General features: G+C 52.3%; 1 protein-coding gene across 2 annotated transcripts in view; it reads left to right on the forward strand.

Moving 5' to 3' along the window:
- The first annotated feature begins 6,043 nt into the window (after positions 1-6,043).
- LOC140392934 (tumor necrosis factor receptor superfamily member 5-like) overlaps positions 6,044-25,771 on the forward strand; it is a 171,283-nt gene continuing 151,555 nt past the window's right edge. Inside the window, exon 1 of one of the 2 annotated variants that reach the window (XM_072478715.1) lies at positions 6,044-6,214. In XM_072478715.1, coding sequence (XP_072334816.1) covers positions 6,085-6,214 — 130 coding nt within the window. In that variant the 5' untranslated portion in view covers positions 6,044-6,084. The remainder of the gene's footprint in view (positions 6,215-25,771) is intronic. The other variant, XM_072478714.1, reaches the window with a different exon arrangement.

A 25,771-nucleotide genomic window follows, 5' to 3' on the forward strand; every position in this document is an offset into this window, starting at 1 on the left:
TTTTCAAGCAGAAGTTCCAGCTGTATCTTGTCGCCACCGACCTGGAAACCACATCGGATGCCAGGAAGATTGCTCTCTTCCTCTCTACAGCCGGGGACCACATCTTCAACTCCCTCACCTTTGCTGAAGGCGAGGACAAGACAAAGTTTAAAACAGTCCTGCTGAAGTTCGACAGCCACTTTGACATCAAAGTCAACGAGAGCTTTGAACGCTATGTGTTCCAGCAGAGGCTGCAGGTTAAGGATGGACCTTTCCAGTACTTTTTAACCCACCTCCGTATCCTCGCGCAGTACTGCAACTATGACTCCACTTCCGACTCCATGCTCCGCGACCAGATCGTTTTCGGGGTCCACTCCTATCCCCTTCGCCAGCAGCTCCTTACAGTAAGCAACTCACCCTTACCATCGCCATTGAAACCTGCGTCCTCCACGAGCACGCAACAACCGGTACTCCCACATCAAGGTGGCAGAGCTGGCGCAGCAAGGCCTCCACAATGCGGAGCGGGTGCAGGCCGTAAAACAGCTCCAAGGCCTGAGTCTGGATGAGGGCAGCCATTTCGCGCGCTTTTCCCGGCCTCTTGCGCATGCGCGCCACGACCAAGGGGGCGGCGAGACCGACGACCGAAATGCGCAGGTGCACACATCGTTCGACCGCACCGCGCATGCGTGGTGGTGCACGAAGCGTCCTGATGCCGGCGCCATGACGTGCAACCCGTTGCAGACACTGACTCTGACATGGTTCCAGATTCCGACACCGAGGGCCTCACATCCCCATTCCGGGTGGGCATCATCACCAAGCATACGATGCTTTCAGCGAAGAAGGTGAAACAACTCCCAGTGATGAACATTGATCCGGACGACGAGTGGTGTGCCACCCTCACGATCAACAAGGCTCGCATACGCTTCTGGCTGGACAATGGCGCTTCAGAAAACCTCATTTCAAAGTCTGACCTTGACACCATCCGCGTCAAGCCAAGCATTCTTCCACCGGCCTGCCAGCTCCTCGACTACAATGGCAATGCCATTGCTGCCAGTGGCTCATGCCAGCTTGCGGTATCCCATCGTTTTTCAGAAGCAACCCTGCGTTTTGAAATTGTAGGAACCAACAGAGCTTCTCTGCTCAGTGCTCGGACCTGCAGAATCCTGAATCTTGTGCAGCGGTTCACACCATGTAGTCTGCAAAGGCAATGATCTCGCCAGATGTCAACTTCCAAGCCCAATTAGATGACATCATAGCACAATACCACAGCGTCTTCGAAGGTATGGGTACACTACCTTACCGATACAAGATACTGCTGAAGCCGAATGCCACACCTGAGGTCCATGCACCGCGTCGGGTGCTGGCACCCCTCAAGGACTGCCTCAAGCAGCAGCTGCAAGACCTCCAGGCCCAGGACGTCATTTCTAAGGTCACTGAAGCCACGGACTGGGTTTGTTCCATGGTCTGTGTCAAAAAACCGTCAGGGGAACTTCGCAATTGCCTCGACCCCAAAGATTTGAACAGTAACATCATGAGGGAACACTACCCTATAACTAAACGAGAAGAGCTCACCAGCGAAATGGCTCACGCCAAGTTATTTACGAAGCTGGATGCCTCCAAGGGGTTTTGGCAAATACAGCTGGATGCTTCCAGTCGAAAGTTGTGCACATTTAACACCCCATTCGGTTGCTACTGTTACAACCGGATGCCTTTTGGCTTCATCTCCACCTCGGAGGTGTCCCACCACATAATGGAACAAATGATGGAGGGCATCGAGGGGGTGCGAGTGTACGTCGATGATATCATCATTTGGTCCACAACTCCTCAGGAGCACATCGATCGCCTCAAGCGGGTGTTCCACAGGATCTACGAGCATGGCCTCCGACTCAATAGAGCCAAGTGCTCGTTCAGTCAAGCAGAAATAAAGTTCCTTGGCGACCATATTTCGCAGTTTGGGCCAGATGCAGACAAGGTGGCGGCGATCAAAGCCATGAAGACCCTGGAGGACAAGAAGGAGGTCCTCCGCTTTCTAGGGATGGTCAATTTCCTTGGGAAGTTTATCCCCAACCTTGCATCACACACCACAGCTCTCCGCAATCTTGTCAAAAAAACTACGGACTTCCAGGGCTCCCCGCTCATGAGCAAGAGTGGCGTGAGCTCAGAGCGAAACTCACCAAGGCCCCGGTACTTACATTTTTCGACTCCGCCAAGGAGACTGAGATCTCCACCGACGCGAGCCAGGCTGGCATCGGGGCAGTACTCCTCCAGCGGGACGAATCCTCGTCCTGGGCCCTAGTCGCATATGCCTCTAGAGCCATGACGCCTACTGAGCAACGATACGCTCAGATTGAAAAAGAATGCCTGGGCCTCCTCACAGGGATTGACAAATTCCATGATTACGTGTATGGACTCCCCAAATTCACGGTCGAGACAGACCACAGGCCATTGGTTCACATCATCCAAAAAGACCTCAATGATATGATGCCACCGCTACAACGTATCCTCCTCAAACTCCGCTGCTATGATTTCGACCTGGTCTACACCCCGGGCAAAGAGTTCAATGTGGCCGACGCACTCTCCAGATCCATCACCACGCCGTGTGAGCAGTCCGACTTTGTCTGTCAGATAGATGCTCACGTGAGGTTTTGTGCATCGAACTTTCCGGCCACTGATGAAAGGGTCGTGCAAATTTATCAGGAGACGGCCAGGGATCCTTTACTCCAGCGGGTGATGCAACATCTCACGGATGGTTGGCAAAAGGGGCAGTGCCCTCAGTTTTATAATATAAAGGACGATCTAGCGGTAGTGGACGGCATATTAATGAAGCTGTACTCCCACAGAGGCTGGTCCTCGGCCAAATCCACGAGGGTCACCTGGGGGTTGAAAAGTGTCGCCGCCGAGTCCGAGAGGCAGTATATTGGCCAGGCATCAGTCAGGATATCGCCAACACGGTCCTCAGTTGCCCAACGTGCCAAAGGTTCCAGCCGGCTCAGCCCAAAGAGACTCTACAGCCGCATGAACTGGTGTCCTCCCCATGGTCCAAAGTTGGTATTGACCTCTTTCATGCAAAGGGCCGAGACTATGTCCTCCTCATGAACTACATTTCCAACTACCCCGAGGTGGTCAGACTGACTGACCTCACATCAGCAACGGTCATCAAGGCATGCAAAGAGACTTTTGCCCGTCATGGCATTCCACTTACAGTTATGACTGATAATGGCCCTTGTTCCTTCAGCCAGGAGTGGACGGATTTTGCCCAGCTGTACAATTTCACACACGTCACTTCAAGCCCCCACTACCCCCAGCCGAATGGGACGGCTGAGAAGGGGGTCCACATTGTTAAAAGACTGTTGTGCAAAGCTGCTGACTCGGGTTCGGATTTTAACCTGGCGCTGTTAGCCTATCGGGCGACTCCTTTGTCCGCTGGCCTGTCCCCAGCACAGCTGCTAATGAACCGCACACTACGGACGACGGTGCCGGCTATCCACATCCCGGACCTTGACAATTTTCCGGTCTTGCAGAGGATGCAACAGTCTCGGGCTCAATGCAAGTCGGCGTACGATGCCCATGCCACAGATCTCCCTGCTCTGGCTCCTGCTGACCGAGTTTGTGTTCAGCTGCCTGACGGTGGCTGGTCTGCCACAGCTGTGGTGGTTAAGCAAGTGGCCCCAAGATCGTTCCTCGTTCACCTGCATGATGGCTCCTTTCTTCGGCGTAATAGGAGGGCACTGCGGCTACTTCCACGCCCGCCACCTGAACGTGATGTCCCGCCTCGCATGCTGGTTCCTCAGGACGCGCTCTTCCACGAGGCCATCGATCTGCCAGTTCTTTTACCGACCTCTACATTGGAGGCAGTCCTGCCCGTTCCAGTGCAGGCGGCCCCTGACCCACCCTTGAGGCGGTCAACCAGAATCCGTCGCCCGCCACAGAGACTGAATTTATAGACTGAATGTTGCATTACCTTGTGATCCGTTTACACATCTGTACATATTGTTTTGTTCTAATTTGTTATCTGCCCTATATCTGCACTAGACACCTTCCCATGTGAATATGTTAACATACTTTGTATATAGTCAGACTCCTGTACACACACACACACTCACTATTTATTGACCCATACACATTTTTATTAAGAAAAAAAAAGGGGGGAGATGTCATAATATACACACCGGTATATGATGGTGCACAGACACGCAGTGATTGACACACAGGATGACCAGTGAACACACAGAACACAGCAGCCAATCACCAGACAGGACACGACTACTATAAAGCCAGAGGGCACTAGTTTTCCCGCTCTCTTGGGATCCAGCCTCTGAGACAGTCAGAACATACACCATGTGGTAGTAAGATAGTCTGGTCAGGTTAGCCGCAGGTCTCCAGTCAAGTCAGCATAGTGTCAACCCACAGTTAAAGTATGTATGATAGTTAAGAGTTCAATAAAATCAAGTTGCATTTCTTCAAGTGTTGGAAGCCTGTCTCTCTCATTGCTGCAGCAAACGCAGTCCTCGCAGACCCGGCATATCCAACACATCAGTATTTTGAACAGTGGGAGCGAACGGGAAGGGGTTTTGTGTCCATTGGGATTGTGTACAGTGGGAGTGAACGGGAAGGGGTTTGGATCAATTGGGATTATGTACAGTGGGAGCCAACGGGAACGGGTTTTGTGTCCACTGGGATTGTGTACAGTGTGAGTGATCGGGAAGAGGTTTGGATCAATTCGGATTGTGCAGACTGGGAGTGAACAAAATGGCTCCATTGGGATATTGTGCAATGGGAGTGAACGGGAAGGGGATTGGGTCGATTGGAATTGTGTACAGTGGGAGTGAACAGGAAAGGGTTTGCCTTCATTAGTATTGTGTAGAGCGGACTTCCGGTGGCGGCCATGGAGTGAGTGGTCGCGCATTTGGCAGCTCCCGCTCGAGGCTGTATTTTTGGAACTTTTCCCTGCTTGTTGGGTGGATGTTTAAAAGAAAAGAGATGCAGGACTGGCTGGAGAAATGTTTAACTCCACTGGTGGGGCTGGTGGATGGATCCATGGGCCAGAAGTGGTTCGAGAAGAAGGGAGCAGTTGGAGCAAAAGAATCTTTGTGTGCCACAGGTCAAGATGGCGGAGGGTAAAGAGACAGCCCTGCCTGCCCAGTGGTCAACGGGGCAACTAGTGGACTTTTTAACTGAAAAGTTTAGCCTACAGAGGAAGAAGTCTCAGGAGGACCTGGCCAAGATGGCAGAGCCGTTAAAAGCGGGAATTGACAATGTGGAGCAGAGGCTGGAGTGCTGGGGTCAGGCTAAAGTGGAGGTGGCGATGGGGGATCAGACAATTACCTCATTGGCGGCTGAGATAGGCGTGATGCGGGAGACTCAACAACGGTTAAAGGAGAAGGTGAGGATTTGGAGAACAGTTCCCGAGGCAAGAATCTAAGAATAATGGGGATGTCTGAAGGCATGCAGGGAATGGATGCTGGCACGTATGTGGCCAAGATGCTCTAGATGTTGATGAGGGAGGGGGCCTCTGATTGGCCCCTGGATGTCAACCGAGCGCACAGGGAGCTGATGAGGAAGCCGCGAATGAGCCACCGAGTGCGATGGTGGTGCGTTTTCACCGGTTCCTGGATAAGGAGATACTGAGATGGGCGAGGCAGACGAGGAGGTGCACCTGGGAGGGGAGTGAGCTTCGAGTGCACCAGGACCTGGGCACAGACCCGGCAAAGAGGAGAGCTGGGTTTATTTGGGCAAAGGGGGTGAAGTTTGAGATGTTTGAGATGTACCCGACCCGCCTTTGGGTGACTTTTAGTAGTCGAGAGCACTATTTTGGAACACCAGAGGAGGCGATGGAGTTTGTTTGAGATAATGGAATGGCAGGAGAAGGAGGACATTGAACTGTGGAGGAGAGGTGAGGAGAGGGGGGCTTTTTCTGTCCATTTGTATCTTGTATCGTTGTTTTTATCATTTGTTGGAGAACTGTTCTCCTTCGAGATGTTTTTTTTTTTTAATTTAGATTACCCAATTCATTTTTTCCAATTAAGGGGCAATGTCGCATGGCCAATCCACCTAGCCTGCACATCTTTGGGTTGTGGGGGCGAAACCCACGCAGACACGGGGAGAATGTGCAAACTCCACACGGACAGTGACCCAGAGCCGGGATCGAACCTGGGACCTCGGCGCCGTGAGGCAGCAGTGCTACCACTGCACCACCGTGCTGCCCCTCCTTCGAGATGTTTTGCTGTGTTTGAGAGTGAGTGCACTTTTTTTCGTGTTTCATTGTTGCTTGGGAGGCGTGGAATGGGAGGGAGGGGAATCAGCGGAGATTAGGAGGCTTAGGTCCTTTTAGGGCGGGGGCTGCCAGGTTAGCTGGGCTGGCTAGTTAACAGGGGCGCAATGGGCGGGGGTGATCAGGTGGTTAGTGTAGCAGAGCGGGATAGGGTAGTTGTTTTGCTTAAGGGAAGGGGGAGGGGGGCTGCTGACAAAGGTACTGTTGCGATGCAGTATCATTGGAGGGAGTGGTGACGGTGTACATCTGGGGGTGGGCCTGGAGGGGCGTCTGGCAGGGGTCGGGGGCTGGCCTAAGAAGGGGTATGGTTGATCGGTAGGGGACGGATGGGGGGGCGAGGTGCCCTCCGACCAGGTTGGTCACATAATAATCGAATAATATTCTTTATTAGTGTCACAAACTAGGCTTACATTAACACTGCAATGAAGTTACTGTGAAAATCCCCTAGTCACCATACTCCGGCGCCTGTTCAGGTACACTGAGGGAGAGTTCAGAATGTCCAATTCACCAAACAAGTGCATCTTTCGGGACTTGTGGGAGGAAACCAAAGCACCCGGAGGAAACCCCCGCAGACATGGGGAGAACATGCAGACTCCGCGCAGACAGTGACCCAGCGGGGAATCAAACCCAGGTCCCCGGCGCTGTGAAGTAACAGTGCTAACCACTGTGCTACTGTGCGTAAAGGGGCTGGATGGGCCAATTAAATGGTTGAGTGTTTTCATGTACCCGAGGAGCTTGAAGGCAGACATGTCCTTTTACAAGAAACACACTTGAAGATGGGGAATCAGAGAAGGCTAAGGAAAGGGAGGGTAGGGCAAGTCTTCCATTCGGGATTAGACATGAAGGTGCTGGGGTTGACGGTGCTGGTAAATAAGCGGGTGGCGTTCGAGGTGGAGAATACAGTAGCAGACTCGGCGGGGGTGGGGGGGTGGGGGGGCGGAGAGCTTCATGATGGTGAGTGGAAAGCTCGCGAGGATGCCTGTTTTCCTGGTAAATGTTTATGCCCCAAATTGGGACAATGTGGAGTTTATGAGGCGAGTGCTGGGGAAGATCCCGGACCTGGACTCGCACCGGTTGATTATGGGGCGGGGGAACTTTAACATGGCCATTGATCCAAGGTTGGAGCAGTCGAGCCCAAGGTTGGGGAGGGAGTCAGTGGTGGTGAAGGAGCTGAAGGGATTCATGGGGGAGGTAGACCCGTGGAGGTTGGGAGGCCAAGGGCGAAGAGTTTTCATATTTCTCCCATGTGCACAGGGTGTACTCTCGGATGGATTTTTTCATGTTAGGTAAGACATTATTGGTGACTTCCGGTGGCGGCTATGAAGGAGTAAGTTGCACATTTGGTGGCTCCCGCTCGGGTCGGACTTTTGGAACTTTCCCCCGTTTTTCTACCGGACTTTGGTGCATGGTGAGAAGGGCTAGAAGTATTCGTAAGGGCAGAAACAAAAGGATAGAGAAGGCTTCGGCTGTAGCTGCGGCAGAAGACAGCATGGCGGCGATTCAGACCTCTGGCTTGTCGACCCAGCAGTCTATGGAGCAGCTGATGCAAGTCACTCAGGAAGGTTTCGCCAAGCAGAAACGGGACTGCTTGGTCCCGATTAAAGAGTCAATTGAGCGGTTGGAGCATAGATTGGACACCCAGGATTGGGCGATCCAGAAGGTGGAGGAGGCGCTGGCTGAGCAGGAGGAACATCAGACTGCGGTGGAGCTGGAGGTGGGGATGCTGAGGGACCAGCAGAAGAAGCTCCTGGAGAAGGTGGAGGACCTAGAAAATAGGTCCCGCCAGCAGAACCTAAGAACCGTTGGGCTCCCAGAGGAGTCTGAAGGAACGGACGCTGGGGCATACATCGCAGACATGTTTGTGAAGCTGCTGGGGGATGATTGAAATGAAAATGAAAATGAAATGAAAATCGCTTATTGTCACAAGTAGGCTTCAAATGAAGTTACTGTGAAAAGCCCCTAGTCGCCACATTCCGGCGCCTGTTCGGGGAGGCTGGTACGGGATGGGGCATTCTCCCGGCCCTTGGAGGTGGATAGGGCTCACAGAGCACTCGCGAGGAAGCCGCGAATGGGAGACCCCCCCGAGGGCAATGGTGGTGAGATTCCACAGGTTCTCGGATAAGGAGCGTATTCTACAGCAGACACGGAGCTGTAAATGAGACAATAGCATCCTGCGGGTTTACCAGGACCTGAGTGTAGAGGTGGCCAGGAGGAGAGCAGGCTTCAACCAGATCAGGTCGATCCTGTTTAAGAAAAAGGTGAAGTTTGGACTGTTATACCCAGCCCGTCTCTGGGTCACGCATGAAGATCAGCACTTCTACTTCGAGTCGCCTGAGGACGTGTTGGACTTTGCGAAAAAGAAAGGGCTGGTGATGGATTGAGAACTTTTGAACTTTGCTGCAACGTTCATGTTTTTGTTTTTTCTTTTTGTTTCTCTGTTTTTGTAAAAAGTTTCTCGTTTTGCGTTTTATGGAAGATGTTTGTGATGCCGTTTGCATTGATTTGGAACCAGCGGTAGACCTGAGTGAGTTAAGGTTTTCATTTGCACTGTTGGGGGATGGAGGTGTGCCTTTTTGATCTTGGTGTTTTTCCATTGGGCAATTGTGTGGGGGTTGTTTGATGTTGGAGTTTGTTTGTTTGAGCGGGGGAGAGGGTGGGGAGGGAACAATAGGTGAGAGATTATCTGGCACCGGGGATGGGGGCCACCAGGCTAGCTGGCTCACGGAAGCACAGTGGGGAGTGTGCATATGTTTGGTTTAGTAAAGGGGTTGGGTTACAGGGTATTATTACTGGGGGGGAGGGCGGGTGAATGGTCTGCTGATGAGGGAGGGACTTGGGCTGAGGGACAGAGAGGAGGTTGGGGGCGGGGGCTGCCTGGGGATGGACCGGTGGAGGCGCGGAGCACAGGCTGAAGGCGGGCCTAAAAAAGGCGATGGCTGATCGGTGGGGCGGGGTGGGGGGGGGGGGGCGGGCAGGGGGGCAATGAGCCCCCCAACTAGGCTGCTCATCTGGAATGTTCGAGGGTTAAATGGGCCGGTCAAAGGGCACATGTGTTTGCGCATCTTAGGGGATTGGAGGCGGACGTGGTAATGTTGCAGGAGACGCACCTTAAGGTAACTGACCAGGTTAGACCGAGGAAAGGCTGGGTCAGTCAGGTCTTTCACTCGGGACTAGATTCAAAGACTAGAGGGGTCGCGACCCTGATCAACAAGCGGGTGGTGTTTGAGGCGGGAAGAATAGTTTCGGACGTGGGAGGTCGGTACATTATGGTCAGTGGGAAATTGGAGGGGGTGCAGGTGGTGTTAGTAAATGTGTATGCGCCAAATTGGGACGATGTGGAGTTTATGAAGCGGATGCTGGGGAAGATACCGGACCTGGACTCGCACAGGTTGGTCATGGGAGGGGACTTCAACACAGTTATGGACCCCGGCTTGGACCGGTCAAGTTCGAAAACGGGCAGGGTGCCAGCAATGGCAAAGGAACTAAGAGGGTTCATGGAGCTGATGGGGGGGGTGGATCCATGGAGATTTGGGCAGCCGAGGGTGAAGGAGTTCTCCTTCTACTCACATGTGCATGAAGTGTACTCCCGGATCGATTTCTTTATTTTGAGCAAGGCCTTGCTGGCTGGGGTGGTGGACACGGGGTACTCGGCGATCACAATCTCAGACCATGCTCTGCACTGGAGGTTGGATGTGGGACTTTTGGCGGATGAAGGGGTGTGCGAGCGGCTGAGGAAATGTATTCAGAGCTACCTGCAGGTCAATGACACGGGGGAAATTTCAGCAGCGGTGGTGTGGGAAGCACTGAAGGCGGTGGTCGGGGGAGCTGATCTCGATCCAGGCCCATAGGGAGAAGGTGGACAGGGCAGAGACGGACCGACTGGTAAAGGAGATACTACAGATTGATAGGAAGTGTGCGGAGACCCCAGAGGCAGGGCTTTTAAAGGAATAGCGGAGGTTACAGGCGGAGTTTAGCTTGCTGACCACAGGGAGGGCGGTGGAGCAGCTGAGAAAGGCGAGCGGGGCGATCTATGAACATGGAGAGAAGGCCAGCAGAATGCTTGTACAGCAGCTTAGGAAGAGGGAGGCAGCTAGGGAGATAGGTGTCATGATATTCATATGAACAGATCATGGTGCAAACACGCACACAATGGATAGATCAACGGACCAATCAACACACATGCAACATCACAGCCAATCACCAGTGAGAGCACACGCACTATAAAACAGGGAACACCACAGTTCCCGCTCATTCCAGCAGGAGATAGCTCAGGGCACAGAGCTCACAGCGTGCCACTCAGACATACACCATGTGCTGAGTGCCTCACTAAGATAGTGTTAGGGCTGGGTCTACAGGTTAACTGGTCAAGTATGAACCACAGCCAGAAGTATACAGTAGATGTTATCAAGAATAATAAAACAGAGTTGTACCATCTACAACCGTGTTAGTTCATTTGTGGAGCGGAACACCCAACACGACATAGTACCAGGATTGGAACCCCGCAACTGTGAAACCTACCTGCACATCTTCAGAGACCTGCCATCCTGCGCCATGGACACCATCAGCCCACCGCAGCCGTTCCAAATCGCTGGAAACGTCGGTGTCAACTGCAGGCTGTTTAAACAGCGCTTCCAGTTCTTCCAAGAAGCCACAGACAGGGGGAGTGCATCGGACACCAGGAAGATCGCCCTCCTCCTCTCCACGGCAGGGCAACACGCCATCAACATCTACAACTCCCTGGCATTCGCGGAAGGTGAGGACAAGACGAAGTACAAGACGGTCCTTCTAAAACTTGAGCAACACTTCAGCGTCGAAGTGAATGAGAGCTTCGAGAGGTACCTCTTCCAGCAGCGCCTGCAGGGTAAGGATGAGCCTTTTCAATCTTTCCTGACACACCTCCGAATCCTCGCGCAGTCCTGCGGCTATGAGGCCACCTCCGATTCCATGATACGGGATCAGATGGTTTTTGGGGTCACCTCGGGCACCCTACGCCAGCAGCTCCTCAAAATAAAGAGCCTCACCCTAGCCACCGCCAGCGAAACCTGCGTCCTCCATGAGAACGCGACCAGCCGGTACTCCCAAATCCAGGCAGCCGAATCGGCACGCAGGGATCCCACGAGGCCGAGCGGGTCCACTCCATCGAGTTCCTCCCAGCCCACGGCCCGGACGAGGGCGGCCTCCCGCGCTTGTACGCGCCAAAAAAGACGTCGATGCAGAGGGACGGGATGCGCAGGCACGCTCTATGCAGGACCGAACTGCGCATGCGTGGTGGCGCAACGAACGCCATGACGTCACAACGTGCGGCAACTGCGGAGCCGCGCACTTAAAGCGGCAATGTCCAGCAAAAAATCGACAATGCCTCCGCTGTGGCAAGATGGGCCACTAGGCTGCCTGCTGTCGAGCAGCTCAACCTGCCAACGCTCCCCAATTCCGCCAGCCTCGCAGGGACGTGCGGGCCATTCAGCCTCCATACACCGAGTCATACCCGGACGACGTACAGACCGGTGATACCGACGACCGGGAAGTCTTCCGCGTTGCAGTAATTGACAGAAATCGGATGTCCCCAAGTAGGACCCACCAGCCTATGCAAATGCACAGCGTTAATCTGGGTGATGAATGGTGTGCCACCCTAACAGTCAACCGATCACCAATCACATTCCGTTTAGACACTGGTGCCTCCGCCAATCTCATTGCATGGTCAGCCTTCCACACCTTGAAGGTCAAACCACCGATTCGGCCATCCCACTGTCAGTTGGTCGATTACAACGGTAATGTTATCCCGGCCATGGGGTCCTGCCAGCTCGAGGTTACACACAATGCATACACAGCCACACTGTCCTTCGAGATTGTTGGTTCATCAAAGGACTCCCTGCTAGGCACACAGGCATGCAAGGTTCTCCACCTCGTTCAGCGGGTACACGCTCTGTCTCCAGAAGGCACGTCCGATTTCCCGGATGCAGACTTTAGGGCACAGCTCCATTCACTCCTCGCCCACAACCTGGAGGCTTTCGAGGGCATGGGCACATTGCCCTCCACTTACAGAATACGGCTCAAACCGGACGCCACCCCGGTCAGTCACGCACCTCGTAGGGTCCCAGCACCACTCAAAGACCGCCTCAAGCAGCAGCTGCAGGATCTCCAGGACCAAGGGGTGCTATCCCGGGTCACGGAGCCCACGCCATGGGTCAGCTCCATGGTGTGCGTAAAAAAGCCCTCTGGCGAACTCCGGATCTGCATTGACCCGAAAGACCAGAACAACAACATCATGAGGGAACACTACCCCATACCCAAACGGGAAGAGATCACGAGCGAAATGGCCCGGGCTAAAATTTTCACAAAGCTAGATGCCTCAAAGGGTTTTTGGCAGATTCAACTGGATCAGTCCAGCAGGAAGCTGTGCACCTTCAACACTCCCTTTGGCAGGTATGCTACAACAGAATGCCATTTGGCATCATCTCAGCATCCGAGGTGTTTCACAGAATCATGGAGCAGATGATGGAGGGCATCGAAGGGGTGCGCGTCTATGTTGACGACATCATCATCTGGTCCACCACACCACAGGAGCACATCAGTCGTCTCCAGCGTGTCTTCGCACGGATATGGGAACACGGCCTGTGCCTCAACCGAGCCAAGTGTTCTTTTGTCCAAACTGAGCTAAAGTTTCTGGGGGACCACATATCCAGGTCAGGGGTGTGTCCGGATGCAGTCAAAGTGACAGCTATTACAGCCATGCCGCAGCCGGCAGACAAGGAGGCAGTGGTACGCTTTCCCGGGATGGTCAACTTCCTGGGGAAGTTCATTCCCAACCTTGCCTCCCACACAACGGCTCTTCGTCACCTGGTGAAGAAGACTACGGAGTTCCAGTGGCTGCCCACACACCAGAGTGAATGGGAGGAGCTCAAGATCAAGCTCACCACCGCCCCGGTATTGGCGTCTTTGACACCACTCGGGATACAAAGATCTCAACTGATGCCAGCCAGTCCGGTATTGGGGTGGTACCCCTGCAACGGGACGACAGTGCATCATGGGCCCCGGTCGTCTATGCCTCGCGGGCCATGACCCCCACAGAACAGCGCTATGCGCAGATCGAGAAGGAGTGCCTGGGTTTGTTAACCGGCATAGATAAATTCCACGACTATGTGTATGGTCTCCCTCAGTTCACCGTGGAAACCGACCATCGCCCCTTGGTCGGCATCATACACAAGGACCTTAATGAGATGACCCCTCGCCTCCAGCGCATTCTGCTCAAGCTCTGGAGGTACTACTTCCAACTGGTCTACACCCTGGGAAAGGACCTCATCATCGCGGATGCCCTGTCCAGAGCAGTGAGCACACCGCCCGAATCGGGGGGGTTCGTCTGTCAGGTCGAAGCGCATGTGGCCTTCACATCAGCCAATCTGCCAGCTAATGATGTAAGTCTGGCCCGTATTCGCCGTGAGACTGCGACTGATCCCCTTCTACAACGTGTGATGCGCCACATGATGGAAGGGTGGCTCAAAGGACAGTGCCCACAATTCTACAATGTCCGGGACGACTTGGCAGTCGTCGATGGTGTCATGATATTCAAACACACACATCATGATGGACAGACCAACAGACCAATTAGCACATATAACACGACAGCCAATCACAGACAAGGACAGAGACAGTATAAGACAAGAAGCACGACACCTGGTGGTCAGTCCATCTGGAGACCAGGACAAGGACAGGACCTGATTAACAACACACTCAGGGAGTCACCACGTGCAGAGTATCAAGACAAATCTGTAAATAACAAGTTGGAATAAAACAGCGTTGTACCAATTGCAACCGTGTTGGTTCATCTGTACCTCAGAGCACCCAACACCATAGAACATAGAACATAGAACAATACAGCGCAGTACAGGCCCTTCGGCCCACGATGTTGCACCGAAACAAAAGCCATCTAACCTACACTATGCCATTATCATCCATATGTTTATCCAATAAACTTTTAAATGCCCTCAATGTTGGCGAGTTCACTACTGTAGCAGGTAGGGCATTCCACGGCCTCACTACTCTTTGCGTAAAGAACCTACCTCTGACCTCTGTCCTATATCTATTACCCCTCAGTTTAAAGTTATGTCCCCTCGTGCCAGCCATATCCATCCGCGGGAGAAGGCTCTCACTGTCCACCCTATCCAACCCCCTGATCATTTTGTATGCCTCTATTAAGTCTCCTCTTAACCTTCTTCTCTCCAACGAAAACAACCTCAAGTCCATCAGCCTTTCCTCATAAGATTTTCCCTCCATACCAGGCAACATCCTGGTAAATCTCCTCTGCACCCGCTCCAAAGCCTCCACGTCCTTCCTATAATGCGGTGACCAGAACTGTACGCAATACTCCAAATGCGGCCGTACCAGAGTTCTGTACAGCTGCAACATGACCTCCCGACTCCGGAACTCAATCCCTCTACCAATAAAGGCCAACACTCCATAGGCCTTCTTCACAACCCTATCAACCTGGGTGGCAACTTTCAGGGATCTATGTACATGGACACCTAGATCCCTCTGCTCATCCACACTTTCAAGAACTTTACCATTAGCCAAATATTCCGCATTCCTGTTATTCCTTCCAAAGTGAATCACCTCACACTTCTCTACATTAAACTTCATTTGCCACCTCTCAGCCCAGCTCTGCAGCTTATCTATATCCCTCTGTAACCTGCTACATCCTTCCACACTATCGACAACACCACCGACTTTAGTATCGTCTGCAAATTTACTCACCCACCCTTCTGCGCCTTCCTCTAGGTCATTGATAAAAATGACAAACAGCAACGGCCCCAGAACAGATCCTTGTGGTACTCCACTTGTGACTGTACTCCATTCTGAACATTTCCCATCAACCACCACCCTCTGTCTTCTTTCAGCTAGCCAATTTCTGATCCACATCTCTAAATCACCCTCAATCCCCAGCCTCCGTATTTTTGCAATAGCCTACCGTGGGGAAACTTATCAAACGCTTTGCTGAAATCCATATACACCACATCAACTGCTCTACCCTCGTCTACCTGTTCAGTCACCTTCTCAAAGAACTCAATAAGGTTTGTGAGGCATGACCTACCCTTCACAAAGCCATGCTGACTATCCCTGATCATATTATTCCTATCTAGATGATTATAAATCTTGTCTCTTATAATCCCCTCCAAGACTTTACCCACTACAGACGTGAGGCTCACCGGTCTATAGTTGCCGGGGTTGTCTCTGCTCCCCTTTTTGAACAAAGGGACCACATTTGCTGTCCTCCAGTCCTCTGGCACTATTCCTGTAGCCAATGATGACATAAAAATCAAAGCCAAAGGTCCAGCAATCTCTTCCCTGGCCTCCCAGAGAATCCTAGGATAAATCCCATCAGGTCCCGGGGACTTATCTATTTTCAGCCTGTCCAGAATTGCCAACACCTCTTCCCTACGTACCTCAATGCCATCTATTCTATTAGCCTGGGGCTCAGCATTCTCCTCCACAACATTATCCTTTTCCTGAGTGAATACTGACAAAAAATATTCATTTAGTATCTCGCCTATCTCTTCAGACTCCACACACAATTTCCCATCCCTGTCCTTGACTGGTCCTACTCTTTCCCTAGTCATTCGCTTATTCCTGACATACCTATAGAAAGCTTTTGGGTTTTCCTTGATCCTTCCTGCCAAATACTTCTCATGTCCCCTCCTTGCTCGTCTTAGCTCTCTCTTTAGATCCTTCCTCGCTACCTTGTAACTATCCATCGCCCCAACCGAAACTTCACACTTCATCTTCACATAGGCCTCCTTCTTCCTCTTAACAAGAGATTCCACTTCCTTGGTAAACCACGGTTCCCTCGCTCAACGCCTTCCTCTCTGTCTGACCGGTACATACTTATCAAGAACACGCAGTAGCTGATCCTTGAACAAGCCCCACTTATCCAGTGTGCCCAACACTTGCAGCCTACTTCTCCACCTTATCCCCCCCAAGTCACGTCTAATGGCATCATAATTGCCCTTCCCCCAGCTATAACTCTTGCCCTGCGGTGTATACTTATCCCTTTCCATCATTAACGTAAACGTCACCGAATTGTGGTCACTGTCCCCAAAGTGCTCTCCTACCTCCAAATCCAACACCTGGCCTGGTTCATTACCCAAAACCAAATCTAACGTGGCCTCGCCTCTTGTTGGCCTGTCAACATATTGTTTCAGGAAACCCTCCTGCACACACTGTACAAAAAACGACCCATCTATTGTACTCGAACTATATCTTTTCCAGTCAATATTTGGAAAGTTAAAGTCTCCCATAATAACTACCCTGTTACTTTCGCTCATATCCAGAATCATCTTCGCCATCCTTTCCTCTACATCCCTAGAACTATTAGGAGGCCTATAAAAAACTCCCAACAGGGTGACCTCTCCTTTCCTGTTTCTAACTTCAGCCCATACTACCTCGGAAGAAGAGTCCCCATCTAGCATCCTCTCCGCCACCGTAATACTGCTCTTGACTAGCAGCGCCACACCTCCCCCTCTTTTGCCTCCTTCTCTGAGCTTACTAAAACACCTAAACCCCGGAACCTGCAACATCCATTCCTGTCCCTGCTCTATCCATGTCTCCGAAATGGCCATAACATCGAAGTCCCAGGTACCAACCCATGCTGCCAGTTCCCCTACCTTGTTTCGTATACTCCTGGCATTGAAGTAGACACACTTCAAACCACCTACCTGAACACTGGCCCCCTCCTGCAACGTCAAATCTGTGCTCCTGACCTCTATACTCTCATTCTCCCTTACCCTAAAACTACAATCCAGGTTCCCATGCCCCTGCTGCATTAGTTTAAACCCCCCCAAAGAGCACTAACAAATCTCCCCCCCAGGATATTTGTGCCCCTCAGGTTCAGATGTAGACCATCCTGTCTGTAGAGGTCCCACCTTCCCCAGAAAGAGCCCCAGTTATCCAGAAATCTGAATCCCTCCCGCCTGCACCATCCCTGTAGCCACGTGTTTAAATGTTCTCTCTCCCTATTCCTCATCTCACTATCACGTGGCACGGGCAACAACCCAGAGATAACAACTCTGTTTGTTCTAGTTCTGAGCTTCCATCCTAGCTCCCTGAAAGCCTGCCTGACATCCTTGTCCCCTTTCCTACCTATGTCGTTAGTGCCAATGTGGACCACGACTTGGGGCTGCTCCCCCTCCCCCCTAAGGACCCGGAAAACACGATCCGAGACATCACGTACCCTTGCACCTGGGAGGCAACATACCAAACGTGAGTCTCTCACGCTCCCACAAAATCTCCTATCTGTGCCCCTGACTATAGAGTCCCCAATTACTAATGCTCTGTTCCTCTCCCCCCTTCCCTTCTGAGCAACAGGGACAGACTCCGTGCCAGAGACCCATACCCCATGGCTTACCCCTGGTAAGTCGTCCCCCCCACAAGTATCCAAAGCGGTATACTTGTTTCTCAGGGGAACGACCGCAGGGGATCCCTGCACTGACTGCTTTTTCCCAGTCCCTCTTACAGTTACCCACCTATCTCCAATCTTTGGTGTAACTAATTCCCTGAAGCTGCTATCTATGACCCCTTCTGCCTCCCGAATGATCCGAAGTTCTTCCAACTCCAGCTCCAGTTCCCTAACTCGGTCTTGGAGGAGCTGGAGATGGCAGCACTTCCTGCAGGTAAAATCAGCAGGGACACAAACTGCATCCCTCACCTCAAACATCCTGCAGGAGGAACATTGCACTCCCTTCCCTGCCATTCCTCTTACTTTCTACCAAGATCTGGCTAACAACTAAATTAAATGTTTATAAAAAATAATAATAATATAATAAAATATGGTACTTACCTCAGACCAATGGGTTTTATTATTAGATTAGAGGAGGAGGGCGGGTGGGAGACACTACACGTGTAGTGTCTCGGGTTTCCTCTCCACCAAAATTTATTGGTGAGGGTCTTCCCAGACGTCCGCGGGTCGACTTCCTGTTCCCGCCTAAAAAACTAATTTAAAAAAAGAAAAATTCTCAGCTCCTGCTGAAATTGACTAACCAGCCAGCTCCACTCCCGCCGAAATCGACTGGCCTGCCCCTGCAAAGACAAGTGCTTTTAAAGGTTGACTTACCTCCCAGCAACCTCCTTCCGCAATGCTCCCGCTGAAACTGACTCACCAGCTGATTCTCCCGCCGAAATCGACTGGCCTGCCCCTGCAAAGACAAGTGCTTTTAAAGGTTGACTTACCTCCCAGCAGCCACTTCCGTAATGCTCCCGCTGAAACTGACTCACCAGCTGTTCTCACGCCGAAATCGACCACATGGTACCAAGTGAGTGGATCGATACCTGCCGGCAAATCTGCCATCCTGAGCCATGGACACACACAACAAACCGCAGCAGTTGCAAGTCGCTGGGAACCTGGGCACCAACTTGAAGCTCTTCAAGCAGCGATTTGAACTGTACATGCGAGCCAACGAAAAACAGGGTGCCTCGGACAAAACAAAGATTGCCATGCTCCTCACTACCGCAGGTCAGCACACCATCGATGTATACAACTCATTGGTGTTCGCGGAAGGCGAGAACCAATCCAAATATGAGATGGTCCACCACACCGCAGGAGCACATACATCGTCTCCAACGCGTTTTTGCCCGCATACGGGAAAACGGCCTGCGCCTCAACCGAGCCAAGTGCTCCTTTGGCCAGACCGAATTGAAGTTCCTGGGGGACCACATCTCCTGGTCAGGGGTCCGTCCGGATGCAGACAAGGTGAGCGCCATCACAGCCATGCCGCGGCCGGCCGACAAGAAGGCTGTACTACGATTCCTGGGCATGGTCAACTTCCTCGGGAAATTCATTCCAAACCTTGCCTCCCACACAACGGCTCTGTGCCATCTCGTAAAAAAATCTACAGACTTCCAGTGGCAACACACACACCAGCTGGAATGGGAGAAGCTCAAACACAAACTTGCCACGGCACCAGTGTTGGCGTTCTTCGACACGTCTCGTCCCACCAAAATCTCAACTGATGCCAGCCAATCCGGCATTGGAGCAGTGCTCCTGCAGAGGGATGACACGTCGTCATGGGCCCCGGTTGCCTATGCATCACGGTCTATGACCCCCACAGAGCAGCGCTACGCGCAAATCGAAAAAGAATGCCTGGGCTTGCTAACTGGTTTGGACAAGTTCCACGATTAAGTATATGGTCTTCCACGATTCACGGTCGAAAATGATCACCGCCCCCTGGTCAACATAATAAACAAGGACCTGAACGACATGACCCCTCGTCTCCAGCGCATCCTACTTAAACTCAGGAGGTATGATTTCCAACTGGTCTACACTCCAGGGAAGGACCTCATCGTGGCGGATGCCCTATCCCGAGCAGTGAGTACACCACCAGATGCGGAGGGGTTCGTATGTCAGGTCGAGGCACAGGTGGCCTTGACAGCGGCAAATCTGCCGGCTAACGACTCCAGTCAGTCCCGCATACGCAGAGAGACAGCGGCCGACCCCCTTTTACAGCGAGTGATGCGCCACATGACGGGAGGATGGCTCAAAGGGCAGTGCCCGCAGTTCTATAATGTACGGGACGACCTAGCCACCATTGATGGGATCCTTCTGAAGTTAGACAGGATCGTCATTCCGCACAGTATGCGCCAGCTGGTTCTCAATCAAATACACGAAGGCCACTTGAGGGTCGAGAAGTGCAGACGGAGGGCTCGAGGAGCGGTATACTGGCCGGGCATCAGTGACGATATTGCCAACATGGTGCTCAACTGCACAACCTGCCAAAGGTTTCAGCCGGCGCAACCTCCTGAGATGCTTCTGCCCCATGAGCTGGTGACGTCCCCCTGGGCGAAGGTGGGTGTCGACCTATTTCACGCGCTTGGCATGGACTATGTCATCATAGTGGACTACTTCTCCAATTACCCACAAGTCATATGCCTGGAATGGAGAGTAGGTCTTACGAGGAAAGGTTGAGGGTGCTAGGCCTTTTCTCATTAGAACGGAGAAGGATGAGGGGCGACTTGATAGAGGTTTATAAGATGATCAGGGGAATAGATAGAGTAGACAGTCAGAAACTTTTTCCCGGGTGGAACAAACCATTACAAGGGGACATAAATTTAAGGTGAAAGGTGGAAGTTATAGGAGGGATATCAGAGGTAGGTTCTTTACCCAGAGAGTCGTGGGGGCATGGAATGCACTGCCTGTGGAAGTAGTTGAGTCGGAAACATTAGGGACCTTCAAGCAGCTATTGGATAGGTACATGGATTACGGTAAAATGATATAGTGTAGATTTATTTGTTCTTAAGGGCAGCACGGTAGCATTGTGGATAGCACAATTGCTTCACAGCTCCAGGGTCCCAGGTTTGATTCCGGCTTGGGTCACTGTCTGTGTGGAGTCTGCACGTCCTCCCCGTGTCTGCGTGGGTTTCCTCCGGGTGCTCCGGTTTCCTCCCACAGTCCAAAGATGTGCAGGTTAGGTGGATTGGCCATGATAAATTGCCCTTAGTGTCCAAAATTGCCTTTGGTGTTGGGTGGAGGTGTTGAGTTTGGGTAGGGTGCTCTTTCCAAGAGCCGGTGCAGACTCAAAGGGCCGAATGGCCTCCTTCTGCACTGTAAATTCAATGATAATCTATGATTAATCTAGGACAAAGGTTCGGCACAACATCGTGGGCCGAAGGGCCTGTTCTGTGCTGTATTCTCTATGTTCTCTGTACATGATCTGACGTCGTCTGCTGTCATCAGGGCCTTGCTCGCCACGGCATTCCGATGACTGTCATGTCGGACAATGGGCCCTGTTTTGCCAGCCATGAATGGTCGTCCTTTGCAGCCTCGTATGGCTTCACACACGTGACGTCCCGCCCTCTGCATCCCCAGTCCAATGGAAAGGCGGAGAAGGGCGTTCACATTGCCAAGCAGCTCCTCTGCAAGGCTGCTGCTGCCGGATCGGACTTTCACCTCGCCCTGCTGGCCTATCGCTCGGCCCCGCTAGCCACGGGTCTCTCGCCAGTACAGCTGCTGATGGGTCGCACCCTCAGAACAACTGTGCCTTCCATCCTGGCACCAACAACAGACCATGCTTCGGTACTGCATAGGATGCAACTGCAGCGTGATCGCCAGAAGGGTTTGTACGACACAAGGGCAACTGATCTCTCCCCCCGGCCCCTGGAGACAAAGTCCGCATTCATCTACCAGATGGTGGCTGGTCAGCACCTGCCGAAGTTCTCCGACGTGTGGCTCCCCGCTCGTTCCTGGTCCGCATGCCGGATGGATCCGTGCGTAGGCGCAATCGGCGAGCCCTTCGCCTCCTTCCACGCTCGCAACGGGACCCTACACAGACGCTATGTCCTCCACTGGTTCCTGATAGTGACTTTGTGGAGCTGCCACAGACCATGCCCCTTCCATCGCCACCCGTGGCCAGGCTCGCACCTCAGCCGGTGGTTCTCGACCCACCCTTGAGGCGGTCAACCCGAATTCATCGCACACCTACTAGACTGGACTTATGAGACTGTTCACACGTCAAAGTTTAGCAACTATTGTATTGTAACATGTTACTGTTTTATCATTCCAGATCTCGTTTGACCGGATCACACTTCAAAGTTTTTTTCTTGTTTTGTTATGGTACAATCTCGTTAGCATGACACACCCGACATCGCCCCATGTATATAGTTACGCCACATGTACATGCTGTAAATATCACGCACACACACTTTTAGCTGCACTCAGGACACATTCATATTTATAACCACGTAGGCACATAATCTTGTAAAAAAGGGAGGATGTCATGATATTCAAACACACACATCATGATAGACAGACCAACAGACCAATTAGCACACATAACACGACAGCCAATCACAGACAAGGACCGAGACAGTATAAGACAAACACGACACCTGGTGGTCAGTCCATCTGGAGACCAGGACAAGGACAGGACCTGATTAACAACACACTCAGAGAGTCACCACGTGCGGAGTATCAAGACAGATCTGTAAATAACAAGTTGGAATAAAACAGCGTTGTACCAATTGCAACCGTGTTGGTTCATCTGTACCTCAGAGCACCCAACACCACAGATGGTGTCCTCTAAAGTTGGACCGGATTGTGAACCCACACAGCATGCACAGACTGGTCCTCGAACAATTACACAAAGCCCATCTCGGGGTTGGAAAGTGTAGGTGGAGGGCCCGAGAAGCTGTATACTGGCCAGGCATCAGCGACGACATCGCCAAAATGGTGCTCAACTGCCCCACCTGCCAAAGGTTTCAGCCGGCGCAACCCCCTGAGACGCTTCAGCCCCATGAGTTGGTAACGTCCCCCTGGGCGAAGGTGGGTGTGGACCTTTTTCATGTGCTCGGCAGGGACTACGTAATCATAATTGACTATTTTTCAAATTATCCGGAGGTCATACGCCTGCACGACTTGACATCATCAGCTGTAATCAGAGCATGTAAGGAAACCTTCGCTCGCCATGGCATTCCGCTTACCGTCATGTCGGACAATGGGCCCTGTTTTGCGAGCCAAGAATGGTCTTCTTTTGCCGCTTCATATGGCTTCACACACGTGACGTCCAGCCCTCTGCATCCCCAGTCAAATGGCAAGGCGGAAAAGGGCGTTCACATCGTGAAGCGGCTCCTCTGCAAGGCTGCTGATGCCGGATCTGACTTCTGTTTAGCCCTGCTGGCCTATCGCTCGGCCCCGCTGTCCACGGGCCTCTCGCCAGCCCAGCTGTTGATGGGTCGCGCCCTCAGGACCACTGTGCCATCCATTCTTGTTCCTACACCCGACCATGCTCCAGTACTGCAAAGGATGCGACAGCAGCGTGCTCAGCAGAAGGTGGCACATGGCACACGGGCAACTGATCTTCCTGCCTTGGCGCCTGGAGACAACGTCCGCATCCACCTACCAGAGGGCGGCTGGTCGGCAACTGCCGAAGTTCTCCGCCGCGTGGCTCCCCGCTCGTTCCGGATTCGCGTGCCTGATGGCTCCATTCGCCTGCGTAATCGGCGGGCCCTTCGTCTGGTTCAGCGCTCGCTACGTGATCATGCACCGGTGCCACGCCCTCCTGTTGTCCCTGATGTCGACTTTGTTGTGAGCTTCCTGCCACTCTGCCTATTCCTCTATCGCCCGTGGCCAGGCCCATTCCTCAGCCGGTGGATCCTGACCCACCCTTGAGGCGGTCAACCCGAATTCGTCGCCCACCTACGAGGCTGGACTTATGAGCCTGTTAGCACATTGGACTCACTGAATTGTTGTGCAACAATGTTAATGTATTTCTCTTTTTGTCGTTCCAGGAGTTCTCTTTCGATATTTGATGATTGCACTTGTTTTGTTTATGGTACAACCTCGTTGCTATGTTGCACCTGACACCTTCCTCTGTATATAGCTTAGCCTCATGTACATGTTGTAGATATTGCACACACATACTCAGCTGCACTCAGTACACACCAATATTTATTACCATTCTTGTGAAAAGGGGGGATGTCATGATATCCATATTAACATATCATGGTGCAATCACACACACACACTGATGGACAGATCAATGGACCAATCAACACACACACAACATCACAGCCAATCACCAGTGAGAGCACACGCACTATAAAACAGGGAACACCACAGTTCCCGCTCATTCCAGCAGGAGACAGCTCAGAGCACAGAGCTCACAGCGTGCCACTCAGACATACACCATGTGCTGAGTGCCTCTCTAAGATAGTGTTAGGGCTGGGTCCACAGGTTAACGGGTAATGTACGAACCACAGCCAGAAGTATACAGTAGATGTTATCAAGAATAATAAAATAGAGTTGTACCATCTGCAACCGTTTTTCATAGAATCTACAGTGCAGAAGGAGGCCATTCGGCCCATCGAGTCTGCACCGGCTCTTGGAAAGAGCACCCTACCCAAGGTCAACACCTCCACCCTATCCCCATAACCCAGTAACCCCACCCAACACTAAGCGCAATTTTGGACACTAAGGGCAATTTTATCATGGCCAATCCACCTAACCTGCACATCTTTGGATTGTGGGAGGAAACCGGAGCACCCGGAGGAAACCCACGCACACACGGGGAGGATGTGCAGACTCCGCACAGACAGTGACCCAAGCCGGAATTGAACCTGGGACCCTGGAGCTGTGAAGCAATTGGGCTATCCACAATGCTACCGTGCTGCCCCTTGCTCATTTTGGTTCATTTGTGTAGCGGAACACCCAACACGACAATAGGGAAAGTAAAGGACGGAGATGGGAACCTGTTGGTGATTCAATAGGGGTGAATAAGGCGTTTAGGGATTTTTACAGCAGGCTGTCGGAATCCCCTACGGGGCCGGAGGGGATGAGGCACTTCTTGGAGGGATTGAATTTCCCAAAGGTGCACAGGGAGCGGGTAGAAGGGCTAGGGGCCCCAATCGCGCTGGAAGAGATAGTGGAGGGCTTGGAGACTATGCAGGCGGGTAAGGCCCCAGGTCCGGATGGGTACCCAGTGGAATTTTATAAAACGTTTTCTGGGGTATTGGGACTGGTGTTGTTGAGGGTGTTCAATGAGGCAAGGGAAAGAGGGGTGTTGCCCCCGACGATGTCACAGGCAACGATTTCACTGATTCTTAAGTGGGACAAGAGCCTGGAGCTGTGTGGGTCCCACAGGTCGATCTCCCTGTTGAATGTCGATGCCAAGTTGCTGGCCAAAATTTTGTCCTCCAGGATTGAGGTTTGTGTTCTGGACGTTATTGGGGAGGACCAGACGGGGTTTGTTAAGGGTAGGCAGTTGTTGGCCAATGTAAGAAGGCTGTTAAATGTGATCATGATGCCCCCGGAAGGTAGGGAGGAGGAGGTAGTGATCACAATGGATGCAGAAAAGGCTTTTGATCGGGTAGAATAGGATTATGTGTGGGAGATACTGGGACGGTTCGGATTCAGGCGGAGCTTTATTGACTGGGTCAGGTTACTGTATCAGGCTCCCGTGGCAAGTGTAGGGACGAATAGGACAACATCGGACTATTTTAGACTGCACCGGGGGACGAGACAAGGATGCCCCCTCTCCCCACTGTTGTTTGCGCTGGCTCGAGGGGCTGGAGAGGACTGGTCCGGTGGGGTGGGGGGGGGTTTCGCTCTATGCGGATGACCTGCTTCTGTACGTTTCGGACCCAATAGAGGGCATGGAAGAAATCATGAGGGCTTGAGGGGAATTTGGTCGGTTTTCGGGGTATGAGCTTAATAATGGAGAGAGTGAGATGTTTGTGGTCCAGGCGAGGGGACAGGAAAGGCGACTGGGAGAGCTGCCGTTTAGGTATGCAAGTGGCGCGGGAATGGGACCGGCTGCATAAATTGAATCTGGCCGGCTGGTGAACCAAATGGAGGACGATTTTTGGAGATGGGGCGCTCTTCCGTTGTCTCTGGCTGGGAGGGTGCAAACGGTGAAGATGACGGTCCTCTCGAGATTCCTATTTGTATTTCAGTGTCTCCCCATTGTTATTCCGCGGCCCTTTTTAAAGTGGGTCAACAGAGTGATCACTGGCTTTGTCTGGGCTGGCAAGACCCCGCGAGTAAGG

The sequence above is a fragment of the Scyliorhinus torazame genome, chromosome 16, assembly GCF_047496885.1.
Source record: "Scyliorhinus torazame isolate Kashiwa2021f chromosome 16, sScyTor2.1, whole genome shotgun sequence".
In the NCBI taxonomy this organism is placed as follows: domain Eukaryota; kingdom Metazoa; phylum Chordata; class Chondrichthyes; order Carcharhiniformes; family Scyliorhinidae; genus Scyliorhinus; species Scyliorhinus torazame.